Source organism: Prionailurus viverrinus, chromosome C1, assembly GCF_022837055.1.
Source record: "Prionailurus viverrinus isolate Anna chromosome C1, UM_Priviv_1.0, whole genome shotgun sequence".
Lineage (NCBI taxonomy): Eukaryota > Metazoa > Chordata > Mammalia > Carnivora > Felidae > Prionailurus > Prionailurus viverrinus.
The window spans coordinates 200,275,680-200,288,428 of NC_062568.1; the positions used below are offsets into that span (position 1 = coordinate 200,275,680).

General features: G+C 61.2%; 1 protein-coding gene across 3 annotated transcripts; it reads right to left on the reverse strand.

Moving 5' to 3' along the window:
- Positions 1-954: 954 nt before the first annotated feature.
- On the reverse strand, positions 955-12,537 carry NBL1 (NBL1, DAN family BMP antagonist). Of its 3 annotated transcripts, none has more exons than XM_047872275.1 (4): positions 12,408-12,537; positions 4,039-4,227; positions 3,799-3,910; positions 955-2,412 (listed from the first exon to the last, which is right to left on the reverse strand). In XM_047872275.1, the coding sequence occupies exons 2-4, from the start codon at positions 4,206-4,208 to the stop codon at positions 2,164-2,166; spliced, it is 531 nt and encodes a 176-aa protein (XP_047728231.1). In that variant the 5' UTR covers positions 4,209-4,227; positions 12,408-12,537; the 3' UTR covers positions 955-2,163. The 3 variants fall into 3 exon arrangements, with proteins under 3 accessions (XP_047728231.1, XP_047728233.1, XP_047728234.1); XM_047872277.1 differs by lacking the exon at positions 12,408-12,537 and adding an exon at positions 11,313-11,552; XM_047872278.1 differs by lacking the exon at positions 12,408-12,537 and adding an exon at positions 10,396-10,696.
- Positions 12,538-12,749: the final 212 nt, after the last annotated feature.

The window sequence follows — 12,749 nt, forward strand, 5'->3', positions numbered from 1 at the left end:
GTCCCTACCAGACTAGGGGACACTAAAGTCTGCATACAGGAGGTATACTTCTCTCCAATCCAAGTCCAGGTCATACCCATGGATGGGTATGTCCAAACAACTGCAAGGAGCGACGTCCTGGAGCTGGGAAGTACACAACAGCGCAGAGCAGCCAAGAAGGGAAGGCTGTGTCCACTGGGGAAACCACGTGTGTGGTACACAGTCCTTGTCGCTAGAGGGCGCAAGGTTAGACTCCCGGCACCGCTGCCTCCCAGCCTGGGCACAGCCTTCCCAGGGCATGAACGCGCTCAGTTGCAAAAGGAGGATTTTCCATGGATTAGAAATAATATATGTAAATTGCGTGGTACATGGTGTTTACAGCGATGTGTGTAAGGAAGAAAGGATCAGAGTCCTCACCCACACCAGCAGCTCCGCGGTGTCTCAATGGAGAATGTGGGGGGACCAAATGGCATGGTGGGCAATGATACCAAACCCATAGGGTCATTGTGAGGCAGTCAGGTGCCCCGCCTGGCACGTAGTAGGTACAACACCCCACCTCGTATATTCATTTAGAACCACTGGTTTTGTTTCTTTCCCCTTCTTCTGGGCCGGGCTAGGCTGGGGTCCAGGAAAGGGCTGATGCTGGCTCACTGTGAGGGTGAAGAGGGCTGACGGGAGGCAAGCCCAAGGGACCAAGGTCAAGATTGGAAGTGCCTGGTCTGGAGGCCCACAAGACATATGCAAGGCCAGAAGTGGGCGCCCAAGGAAAGAGGTGGGAGCCAGGAAAGCAGGAGCCACAGCGCACAACACGGCAAGAAAGTGAGAGGGTCACTAGGCCCCAGGGAGGGTGTGCTGGGGGAGGGGGGGCTCACTGTGCAGCCTGACCCCCTCCCCCTAGGCCTCAGCAAGGGCCCCTTGGGGGTACCCTGGGTCAGCAGAGCCCCCACCCCCACCCCTAGTAAGGAAGAGAACACAAGCATTGAACGAATTTATTCATGAGAAAACTCAGGGTCCGTCAGGGAAACAATCTGCTGGTTACAAGCTCCAGAAGCTCTTGTCGGAACAGCCGTGAGGGCCGGGGGCACCCCCAGGCAGGGGGCTGGGGGAGCTACCAGCCGCCCTGGGGTCAGAGGAGCAGACACAGGCAGAGGGGGTCCCGAGGGGCACTCCTCACTGCCCGCCTGCCCTGTCCCCAGGACCCCACTCCCCCTCTGGGTTAAAGTGCAGCTGGGAGGGAGGTGATGGGTGGAGAGCTGCTGGAGAGCTATGGGGACACTGGCCACCAAGGACCCACCCCCTCCTCTCCCTAGTTTCTTGAGGCTCAGCCAGAGTCCACCCCACCCAGGTCCCTCTTTGGAGCCTCCCCACCGTCAGATATTTAGAAAGCGCTCCCCAGGAGGGGAAAGGCTGGCTCCACCAGCTCTCCAAGGGACCCAGAACTGGGGGGGGGGGGGGGGGGAGTGGGAGAGGGAGAGGGAGGGACACTCTGGTGATGGTCTGGGAGCCCTCCCCTCTCCCTGGCCCAGGAAGGCTCCTTCCTTGCCTCCCTCCACCCCCCTGGAAAGCCAAGGAAGCCAGAGAGGCCCAGAGAGCCTGGCTCCCAGCTCCAGGGCCATGAGTCAGCAGGGTCCTGCCCAGACCTGACTCCCAAGCACACCATCAAGGGAGGGCCACTTCGGTGCCACCTGGGAGCAGCTGCCCTGGGCACGGGAGGCCTTTGGGGGAGCCTGTGGGGCTCCAGCTTCTCCTGTGGTCCCCCCAGCCTGGACCCAGCCCCTCCCTCAAGGCTGCTCCTGGCAAGGCGCCCCCCCACCCCCGCCGGGCTCAGGGCCCCACTAGGGGCTGTGAGGACCGCGCACCCACCTCAGCAGCGTGGCCAACCTCCTCCCCCTCCCAAAGGCACATCACTAGGAGGCAGAAAGGAAGAGAACCCCCCCGCCCTCCGAAAAAGAACCCTGAAGATCCACTGCTCCCTCCCCTCACTCGTGAATATATTAAATTGTGCAGCTTGGCCCCCGACCCCTCCCCTCGGATCTCCACGGCAACCAGAGAGCATTCCAAGTCCAAGTCTGAATCCAAGTCCGTCCAGTGACAAAGGGGGGCTTCAGCCTTTCTCCCCACCTTTCCCCCAAGGGTGACACCCAACATTCCGCAGGGGACAAGAGGGGAGGAAGAGTTGGGGCCTCAGTCCTCAGCCCCCTCTTCCTCCGCGTGGGGGGCCCCGGGCGGGTCCTCGGGCTCAGGGGTCTGCCCTCCAGGGTGGGGGTGGGGACGGGTGCCCGGCTGGGAGCCCGGCGCGTCCTCGCCCTGCACGTAGACACTCAGCCCGTGACTAGGCTCCTTGCCACATGCCTGGCAGCTACAGTGCAGGATCTTCTCCACCAGCTTGTCCACCCTGGGCACCTCCTCGTGGCCGGGGCACTCCAAGGTCACCTGGGGAGGGCAGGAGAGAAGAGAAGACATGTTTCCAAAGGCCCGGGGCTGGCAGGGAGGCCCCAAGGGCAACATTCCTCACGGGACCAGCAATCCCAGAGACCCCAGAATCCCTGAGCCCACCCGAGATACCCCAGTTAGCTCTGTGGGCCCCTCCACTGGGGGTGAGGGTGAGCCCCTGCAGGTCCCACCCAACCTGTCTCCTCACACCCAGTCCTGCCGCCTCCCTACCATTCCCTCACAGAGGCCTGAGGGGAAAACCCAACATGGCCTGCCCCTGCCTAAAATTCTCCTCAGTGCTCCCCAGTGCACTTAAAGAAAAGTTCAGACTCCTTACTAAGGCCCCACAGGACCCTCAGGCTGCCTCCAGCTGACCTCTCTGCCCCTGACCTTGAGCCCCTCCCCACCGCCAACTCTGAGCTGCCTGATCTGAGACTTTGCACATGCTGTTCCCTCTGCCTGAAAGGTCCTTGCCTAATCCACCCCTACCACCCGCACCAAACTGGCCCAGTTAACTTGTACGCAACCTCTGGATCTGTGCTCAGACATCACTTCTTCAAGGAGCCCAATCCCAAACCCCCAGCCCAGCCTAGGTCAGCCCTACTGAGCCCTCCAGGGTTTTGCTCTTCTCCTAAGGTCACACTTTTCCAACAGCCTTTCCTTTTCCCTTCCTTCCTTCCTTCCTTCCTTCCTTCCTTCCTTCCTTCCACGGAGCACCTACTCCCTGCCAGCTCTGGGGACACAAGGACAGGCATGATTCCTCAAAGACTTCAGAGTCTAGTGGGGGAAACAGATTTGTCAAAATCACCCAAATGCAGATGGAAAACTGTGACAGGAGTCAAAGCAGAGGCACACAGCGGTCAAGGCGGTGGGATAGGGCCCCGAGAAGACGCTGCTGAGCCACAAGCGGAAGAATAAACAGACGTTCACTGGGTGAGGAGGAGAAGCAAACAGGGGAAAGAGCATGTGCAAAGGCCCTGTGGTGGCAGCAAGAAGAGTAGGCATGAGAGACTGAAAGAAAGTACACTGATGTCAAGTGTCGAGCTAGTAAAGGAGACGAGAGAGGCCAAAGCTCAACAGACTGGTGAGCCAGGCCATGCCAGGCACTGCGGGTCACGACAAGGAGTTCGGTCTCATCTTAAGAAAATGGGAAACCACTAAAAGGACTTCGGAATGTGACTGACATCAGAATGGAGCTTCAAGAGATCCCTTGTCCTGTACACGCTGGTGTCAGACTCATAAGCCATCACGTGGCAAGGACCACACGTGTATCCCCAGCACAAGCCCTGGACCCGGCACACAGTGGGGCCTTACTCATAAGCACTGGGGCCGAGGCCCGGGAAGTCTCTGCGGGGAGGCGGGGCAGGGGCGGGCAGCCATACTCACAATCTCCCACATGGACTGGGCCGGCATACAGGAGTCACAGTGAACCAGGGACTCCGTAGACTGTGGGAAGGTGTTGGGAACGCTGTAGCTGAAGCACTGTCCTAGGCAGGCCCTGTGGGAGGAGACGGTCACGGCACCCGTGACACCATGGCGGAGGCAGGGACGGGTGGCCAGCCCTGTCTCCGCCTCCCTCCGGGCCTCTGGACGCATCCACTGCCCTCACACCCCCGGGGTTCCCACCTGTTCTGGATGGACTTGGCCTCACAGCCGCTGTGGCCCACGATCTGGGTGATGTTCTTGGCCTCACACCAGGCACTCTTGTCCGGGAACAGTGCCAGCTTGTTGATGGGCGGTGGGGCGGCCAGCAGCATCGCGGGGAGGAAAGCCCCAACCAGGACCCGAAGCATCATGCCCGTGGCCTCTAGAGCCCTGGAACGGAGCGCAGACAGTAGGTGAGGCCAGCAGGGCCCAGCGGGCCATGGGCAGAGCGGACGGTGGTGTTACAAGCATGGGCTCTGACCCCTGGCTGCCGGGGCGCAAATCCGAGTTCTACCGCTTACCAGCGAAGCACGACCTCAGACAAGTTATTTCTCCTCTCTGAACCTCGACAATGGGGCTGCTGATAGATGTGCATGGGGCAGGGGTCACAAAGACGAGCTGCAAAGCCCTCGGCAGTGAGGCTGGCAGGTAACACACATTCCACGTGCGTTACTTTTACAACTTACTGTGCAGCTTTGAGCAAGTCACCTTTTATGTCTGTGCCTCAGTTTCTTCATCTAAGAAATGGGGATGGTGAGACCGGATGGCAAAGGGCGAGTGCCCAACGTGACGCAGAGTCTCCAAGCGTGTGGTGAGTGTTGAGCAAGCGTTAGCTCCCTCCTTGCTGTGATGCTGTGGGCCCTCCGGGAAACACAAAAGACTGCCCGCACAGCGCCTGCCCTCCAGGGGCTGGCCACCCAGCACGTCTCCTGGGCATGCCGCCCCGGGGGTCAGCCACCAGGAAAACCTTCGTCCGTCACCGTGAAGTCTGGGGCCGCCCCGACTGGCTGGGCGTCGGGTCAAAGAGCTAACCTTGGACCAGACCATTTATTCTTTGGCTGCCCCACCAGAGCCTCAAGCCCTGAGACGAATGTGTATTCGTCTCCCAGCTCCATCCCAACCTCCGAGGCAGGCCAAGCCAAGCGCTGGACCCTCTCTGTAAACTGGACGGAAGGAGACAGTAATACCAGAATTTGCCAGAAGATGGCGCTGCAGGGCAGCGTGTGTCTGAAGGATTCCACTCAGAGGGGGCTCTCCCGGTGTTTGTTCCCCAACTTCATCTTCTGTAGACTTCTCCCTCTCCCCCACCTCCAAACAAGTGGACGAGGGAGGATTCAGAGCGGCTAGGAAACGAGGTCAGTGCCTGCAAGGGGGTTTCTGGGGACAGGACACGAGAAAGGGCACTGGACGGGGAGCCAGGAGTGCTCGTGCCTGTGCGACCCTGGACACCCAGGCCTCAGCGTCCCCGTCCAAAAAATGAGTGAAATGCCCTGGACCACTGGTTTCTAAACCTGGTGAAGCATGAGAATCCCCTGGGGGCTTGTGGGGTGAGGGTCTAGATCGGAGTGAGCCTCTAGGAAGCTCCCAAGGTGCTTCTGGTATGGAGCCGGGCTTGAGAACTGGTCCAGCTCGGTCGGTCCCGGATTCGGTGTCTTCGGACACCCCCAAGAGGGGCCTGGGGGTGGCTGACTCGGGATCAGGGGCCAGGTGCTGTCCCCCAGGCACCAGAGGGGAACATCGCATTCAGAACGACCCTACCCTCAGCCCACCTCCTGCAGAAAGTGGCAGGTCCTTGGTGAAAAGCCCAGGAAGGGGGAGGGAGTGTCCCGGAAGTGCCCCGAGGAGGGAAAACCTAGGTGGGCTGGCTCCGCTGGGCTTGCGCGGAGAGCCTGGGCCAGCCTGCAGGGCTGTTCTGTCTGTTGTCTCCACCCAGAAAGTTCTGCTCAGCCCCTTCTCCCTGCCGGAGGTCTCCAGGAGAAGAGACAAGCCCCATGTCACTGGACCCCAATGCCTGGGTGACCCCTGCTCCAGCCAGTGGGGAAGGGGGAAGGGTGTTCTGCCCCGTCCCAAATGTGTTTGTGTCATGACCCCAGCTCTCACCCACGCATTTCCGGTCTCACTCATAAGATGGGCAGCGAAGCCCATGTTTTCAGTACAACCACATCCCAACAAAACAGAATGGGCTTGTTCCTAACTGGCAACTGAACTAATTTTTCAACAAGCTGCACATCCAGGAGGCTTCCTGACCCCACAGGTCCTCTCCCGTGTCCAGGGAATTGGCCTCTGAGTCAGGGTCTGACCACAGCCCCCCAGGAGGGGGCCCTGGAGGCCCACTTGAGGCCAGAGCTCCCTAGGCCTCCCCAGGCTGGACCAGCCCCTCAGAGACCTCAGAGAGGTCTGGGGACTTTGTCCTATACCTGACCCTATGGAGAGTCCTCAGGAAGATCGGGTCCAGGCCAGGAGGGGACTGGGGCCGGGAGTGGTGTTCACTGGGAGTTGAGACTGGGGTTGACTGGAAGCAGCCCGGAGCCCAGCTGGGTCTGCTTTGCAGTTCAGTTTGGTGAGGGGGTTGTGGGGGCTGGAATGGAGGCCATGGGCTGGAACCAGGCTACAGGGGGGCAGAGCTGTGATTGGGGTGGGGTTAATAAAGCAACGATTATTGGGAGACAGGGCAAGGGTGAGTTTTTGTTGGGAGTCAGGGGCCTGGAGCATGGGGACTGGTTATTAGGGTCAAGTTATAGCAGAAAGTGAGTCTCCGTCCCCAGTACATAGCCCAGAACTAATCCAGCTGTGCCCACAGCGTGAGGGGAAGGAGTGGGGGGGGGGGGGGGGGCGGGGGGGGTTGTCGTGCCATAAGCCAACCTCCAAGGCCCAACCGGGACCTCAGAGGGGGCTGGAGCCACAATCTGCTTACCCAGGCCAGCAGCCCTGATCTCCAGCCAACTGCCCAGCTCACAGCACAAGCACGGGGCCCCTGGAGTCTCCTAGTTCAAGTCTGGCCCTCCCACCAGGGCCTGTGTGACTTCCAGAAATAAAGCTCATCTCTCTGCATGCTTGTGCCGGCCTCAACCCTAAGACGGGGAGCAGGGCCCTGTTGGGGAGAACGACTGGGCGGATGCCATCAGCGGGCACCCAGCTCGGGCCAGCCCTCTTCCCCTGGGAGAGGGAGGGAAAGGCGGGCCAGGCAGCAGAGGGTGGGGCACTGGAGCAGGGGGGCGGGGCAGGGAGGACCCCGGGCTAGCCTCTCCCACAGACACTTGTCATCAGGACGCACCCACCCTCGGCCCACTCTCACACCCAACCCCCAGGAACCCCTGCTGCCCCCACACACACTGGGTCGGGCTCTTTGCTAGTGGGTTTGTTGTTGTTATTGTTGGTTTATGCTTTTTTGTTGTTTTTTCAAGCAGCAAATTAGCTGATTTTTTTTACACAGTAGGGGGACCTTCCTTCTTCAGATGAGAGCCTCACCCACAGATTCTCATCTCTTCCTCCCTCCCTGAAGGTCACACCACAAGTCAGGGGACTCCTAGAACACCAGGGTGGGAAGAGGGATTCCCCCACCCACACACCCACCCACCAAGGAGTCGTCCCAAGGCCCCCCAGCAAGTCAGGCCAAGCAATGCTTTTCCACTGAGGCATGCAGTTCCCAGCAGGTCAACACTCAGTTCACTAAGCACCTTCTAGGCGGGTGGAGACAGAGGCGAGGGCAAGGGCAGGGGAGCTGGGGGCCCAGACCCTACGCCCACTCAGAACTCAGAGCCTAAAGAGGGAGGTCGAGGGAGGTGGGCTTGGAGGAAGTAGTTATTCGGACGGGCGGTCAGAGATGGCTGGGGCGGAGGGAAGGAGAGATTTGTGATTCTGGATTTAATTCAGGATGACAGTTAGTTACCAATGATGGGGAGAGGAGGGAGCTGCTGGCTGAGGGCACCGCACAAGCAAAGGCAAGAAGGGGGGGGGGTGCTTTATCCCTAACGGCCCAGCACATCCCCTGCCCATCTCACGGTAGCAAGAGCTGGTGCTGTGGTCCACGTACTGTTCGAGGCACTTTTACATGTAGCCATTTACACGTCCTTATGACAACTCCACAAGATAGTTACTACTACTTCCCCCATTCTAGAGATGAAGAAACTGAGGCACGGGGAGGTTAAGAGATTTAAGCTTACAAAATTTGGATTTACGAACACCAAGATTTGAACATGGACAGAAGCAAGGTAACCACCAGCTACCTTTGCAGATGGAAAGGCTCCCAGAGGACAAAGCCAGGAACAGAGGAAGAGAAGGCATCCAGGGAATCCAGGGAATGGTCTGGAGCTGGCAAGAGGCCTGGGGCTTCCTGCCCTTGCCCCAGCAGGCTGTGTCTCTTATCCTTATTCGCACCCCCTCGGAGCAGAGTTCAAGTCCCACTCCTTCACGAGACCACCCCCCCCCCCCCCCCCGCCACCGCCGCCTATGAGACGCCCCCGCCGATGAGCATGCAGCCATGGCCGACCCCTGACTCCTTGGATACAACTCTTCCTCAGCGTCATGGAGAAGCTTCAGTGGAGGCACCTCGCCCCACTGCCACCCAAATCCAAACCCCCCAGATCCTCAGAGGACCTGCAAACACCAGACACATCTGAGGCTGCCAACAAGACAGAAAGGAAGCTCCCGGGGGGAAGGGAGGGGACAATGGCTGACCCATTCCAGCACCATGGAAACTGAGGCACAGATCAAGGAGGTGAGCACCCAGATCTCTCACACTGAGGCACAAGGCAGTGGACGAACAGAGGGGAGCCGCTGAGTGGTTTTCTGGGGATCCTTGGTTCAGAAGGTCCCTGGGGAAGGGCAGGGGTGGGGCAGTAAGAACAGGCTTCGTGGGAGGGTCTTTGGGGTCCTCTCTCTCCACACCTACCAGAACCCAGCATCTTCCCGGGGATGTCTGCCAAAACCCAGATGCCCTGGGGCCACAGCCCTGGAAATTCTGACCCCACAGGTCCGGGCTGTGGCCTGGGCATCTACAAGTGCTCCCACAGGATTCTGAGGCCCATCCAGGTTAGGAGCCACGCCCCCCCCCCCTGCAAACTCCCCAGGAAAGGATCCCCCATAACAGCACTGCTGACGGCAGTCACCATCCTGCTGTCTGGATTCTAGGGCCTGGAATCAAGTCCTCAAGTCACTGGAGGGGCCTGGCTTTCAAGGAATTCCTCCAGCCCACCCACACCCACACCCACACCCCCTGGGAAACCCTATAGAGAGCAAAGAGTCTGTTCTGTATAAGAAGTGAAAACTTGGCTGCCCGTTTCCTCTTCTGAGTCAGTCTGAACATTCAGGCCAGGCACATGAGGATTTTCTGGGTAGAATGGTCCACTCACCACCGGCCACACACACACACCCAGGCCCCTGGTGTCACCGTTCCCAGCAAGCAAGCAGCCTGGTGTGGAAGCAGGTGAGGGCGGGGCTGGCAAATCCTTGGTTAGCAAAGTAAGCCTCTCGCCAACTTCAACTCCTGCTTCCGTAACCTCCTCCGGGAACCCTTCCCACTCTGGGCCCCAACTGACCCGGATGGAGGCTTGAACTGTGGCGCTCAGCATTCGGGAGACGTCGCGATTCCCGTGGCAAGCACGTGGGGGTTTGTCGCGTGTTGTTTTCAAACTGACCGGACAGGGTGACCCAAGTCCCTCCCTCTCCTTCTTTTCCTGTCCACACACACAGAGAGAAAGATCTGGGTTCTCCACAACATATTCTCCACAACCGACTGCCACAGACCCAGGTTCAGATCCTGGCTCTGCCGCTTTAACCTTTCTGTGCCTCGATGTCCTCATCGGCAAAGCGGGGACAACGATAACACCTGCCTCACAGGCCAGCTGGGAGCACCGAATTGAGCAGTGCGTGGAAAGGTCTGGAGAGCGTGGCCACCACGGGATAAATCCTGAGGTCACCATTAGTGCTAGCCTGGGGTTCCTGAACTCTGCCCGCACCTTCCTGCCTCCCACACGATGCCCCTCGCCCTCCCCTCTCCCCCACCCCCTCCCACCAGATCCTGGGCGGGTCCTGAAAATACCGAAATCCGGGGTTGCAGCCGCCCGGGTGCAAGCGGATTTAGGGGAAACTCAACCATTTGAGATGATGGCTCAGAAAGGGTTTTATAAACTGTGGAGCTCTACCCAGCACACTGACTAGCCAGGGTGGGAGCTGAGAGGAAGAGGCCACTCAGACCTTCACCCCGGGGGCCACTGATGGAAGGAACAGGGTCTTGGAGAGATCAGCCCCCTAAAACCCCCTCCTGGAGAAAGCAGGCTGGGCATGGCTGCCAGGCTGTCCTCACTGCTGGTGCAGAGGGTGTGGCCTTTGTGGCCACAGCCCTAGGCTTGGGACTCGGTGAGGGTGGGGCAGTCCCTGCAGGTCTTGGAAGGAACGCCGGGACTTCCAGGACTTCCGTGAAAGGTGCGGCTGGCAAGGTCGCTCTGGGAGGCCCGCCAAGCTGCGTCAGACCCCAGCCTCACTCAGCTCTGCAGGCTCCCCTGCGCCCGCTCTGGGGTCCAAGGACAAGTTCAGGCCCAAGCTCATCTGTTGACTCACTGTGTGCCTGGGCGCGGAGAGTCTAGTAGTTATAGACGGAGCCACTGACCATCTGCTTTGCCTCCGTAAGCCTCACACCTGCACCCTCCACAACAGGGAGCACGGCCCGGGGAAGTCCATTTTAGCAGATTCCCTCAAGGACAGTCCGGCTCCGGCGTGTTGCTGAAGGCTACTGTGACTCCATGACCCATCTCACCGCAGGGTGGCTTCCTTCCTTCCCTCGGCCGTCAGCGCTGGCAAGGCCGTGCGTGAACTGACTGTCCAGGGGGTGGACACACAGGGCCAAGCCCATGCCCCAAAGGCCTGCCCCTCCATCACGCCAGGCAGCTCCACCTTCCAGGCTACAAACCCCCACCCCACCCCAACCTCCCCACCCAGGCCACGGCCCTCCCACCTGCAGACTCTCCTGCCCACAGACCAAAAACTGTCTCCAAAACAAATCTATGCTAATGAGCTGCTGCAGGGCTGGCCGCACATCTGCTCAGCAGAAGTCCTACTGCAGACCTCACCAGCACCCCTGCCCATTCTGCAGCCACCGACCCTAGGGGCTGGGGGTGGGGAGAAAGAGCCAGACTCGGTCTAAAACCTCACGTCAAAAGAATGAGGATATATCCGTGGCTAACGCAGACCACCTACTTCCCCCCTCCACCCCTCCAACAGGGCAGGCCCAGGAGAAAGAGGTCCAGCTCGCAGGGGCTGGGGGGGAGAGGGGCAAGGGTCGCCAAGGAAACGCTCCCCGCGTCTTTTCTTTGGCCCCAACTACAGGCAAACCACACCCAAGCAGTCCCAGCATCTGGGGGAGTTTCTGGAGGCTGATGGTTTCCACAGTAACAAAGGGTGAGGGGCTCCTTGTTGACAAATTGCTTCCCCACCCCCCCTCCCCCACCAGCGCCCAGCCTTTGGCCTCCAGCCCTGACCTCTGTTTTCCTGGGGTTCCCGTAGTTACAGGCTGGGGTCCTCCAGCTGGGCGAGGGCCTCAGAAAGCCTGAAAATGTGCCTTTCTCCTCTGATGCCTGCCAAGCCCCTGGCCACGCCAAGGCAGGCAGCCGCCCCCTTTACTGCGGCTTGTAAAAGATCAGAATCGCCCCGCCCAGGGAGCGGGGCGGGCAGGTGGCCGGCGGCACGGCCCCGTTGTCCAGGCCGCCTCGCGGGGGTGGAATTCTTAAGAAAACTGAGCCCCCGGAAAGGCTGGCTCCCCCTGCCCCAGACTCAATTCCAGGGGGATGACCCAGGCCAGGCCCCGGGGGCAGGCGGAAGGTAGGGGGAGGGTTTCGCTTCTTTTACCGGGTCTAGGAAACTATTCATGAACCCCAATGGGGGGGGGGGGCGGTTCGTGCCGCCCATACTGGGGGACTGTCGGAGTTTGAGGGTGGGGGATCAGGGAGACGCAGAGACATGGAGAGACTCGCCCAGAGGAGCAGCACGGAGAGACAGAGAGAACAGAAAGGCGGAGAGGCACGAACCCAGGGAGAGCCAACACGAAGGCAGAAGGGGAGAAGAAACAGAAAGAAAGGGACCGAAACAGAGAGACGAGAGACACAGGCAGTCGGATGGGGAGACAGAAAGACAAGGAGAGGGACAAAAAGGAGGCAGAAACGTACCGGAGCGGAGCGGCTCGCGGCGCGGCGAGGCCCGGGCAGAGCCGGGGAGACGCGCGAGCCCCGCGGCCGAACCCCGGCCGCTGCCCCGGCGCCCGCGCGGCCCGACCCGCCCTCGACCCGCCCGGCGTGCACTCGCCACGCACCTCCCTCCCTTTCTCTCGCGGCCGCCGAAACTCCCAGCAAGGACTGGAACACCCCCACCCCCACCCCCCACCCCCCACCCCCCCGGCGAGTCCGGGGACGGGCTCGGAGCGCAGCGGTGCCCCCAGCCGCCCCGCGCCCACGGCCCCGGCCCCGGCGTCCGGAGGCGCCTCCGCACCGTGCCCCGGCGGGCCCGGGGGCGCGGCGCTGCCCCTGCGGCCGAAGCCTCTGGAAGCCGGGCGCCCGCGTGCCGGCCCGGGCGGGACTTACCGCGCGCGCGGCGGCAGCAGCGGCGGGCGGGGAGCGCGGCGCGCCCGCCGGTTCCTGCGGAGCTGCGTGCGGGCGGCGGGGGCGGCAGGCCCGGCGCCCCCGGGAGGCTCGGGAGGCGGCCGGCAGGGCTGGCGGCGGCCCCGCGAGGCTCGGCTGGGCTGCGCTGCGCGCCGTCTGCGGCCCCGGGCGGGCGCGCGGTGCGGGGGAGCGGCGAGCCGAGCGGCTCCGACGTCAGGGGTGTCTCCGCTCCAAATAGGGAGCGAGGGCGGGGGCAGCGGAGGGAGGGACGCGAAAAAGAAAGAGCGGGCGGGCGCGCACGGCCGCTCCCTCCGGGCTCGCGGG

Coding starts and splice junctions, on each gene's coding strand:
- NBL1 (XM_047872275.1), bottom strand. CDS start 4,208: ATGATGCTTCGGGTCCTGGTTGGGGCTTTCCTCCCCGCGATGCTGCTG. Junction 3,911..4,038: donor GCCAAGTCCATCCAGAACAG/GTGGGAACCCCG, acceptor CTCCTCCCACAG/GGCCTGCCTAGGACAGTGCT. Junction 2,413..3,798: donor CCCAGTCCATGTGGGAGATT/GTGAGTATGGCT, acceptor TGCCCTCCCCAG/GTGACCTTGGAGTGCCCCGG.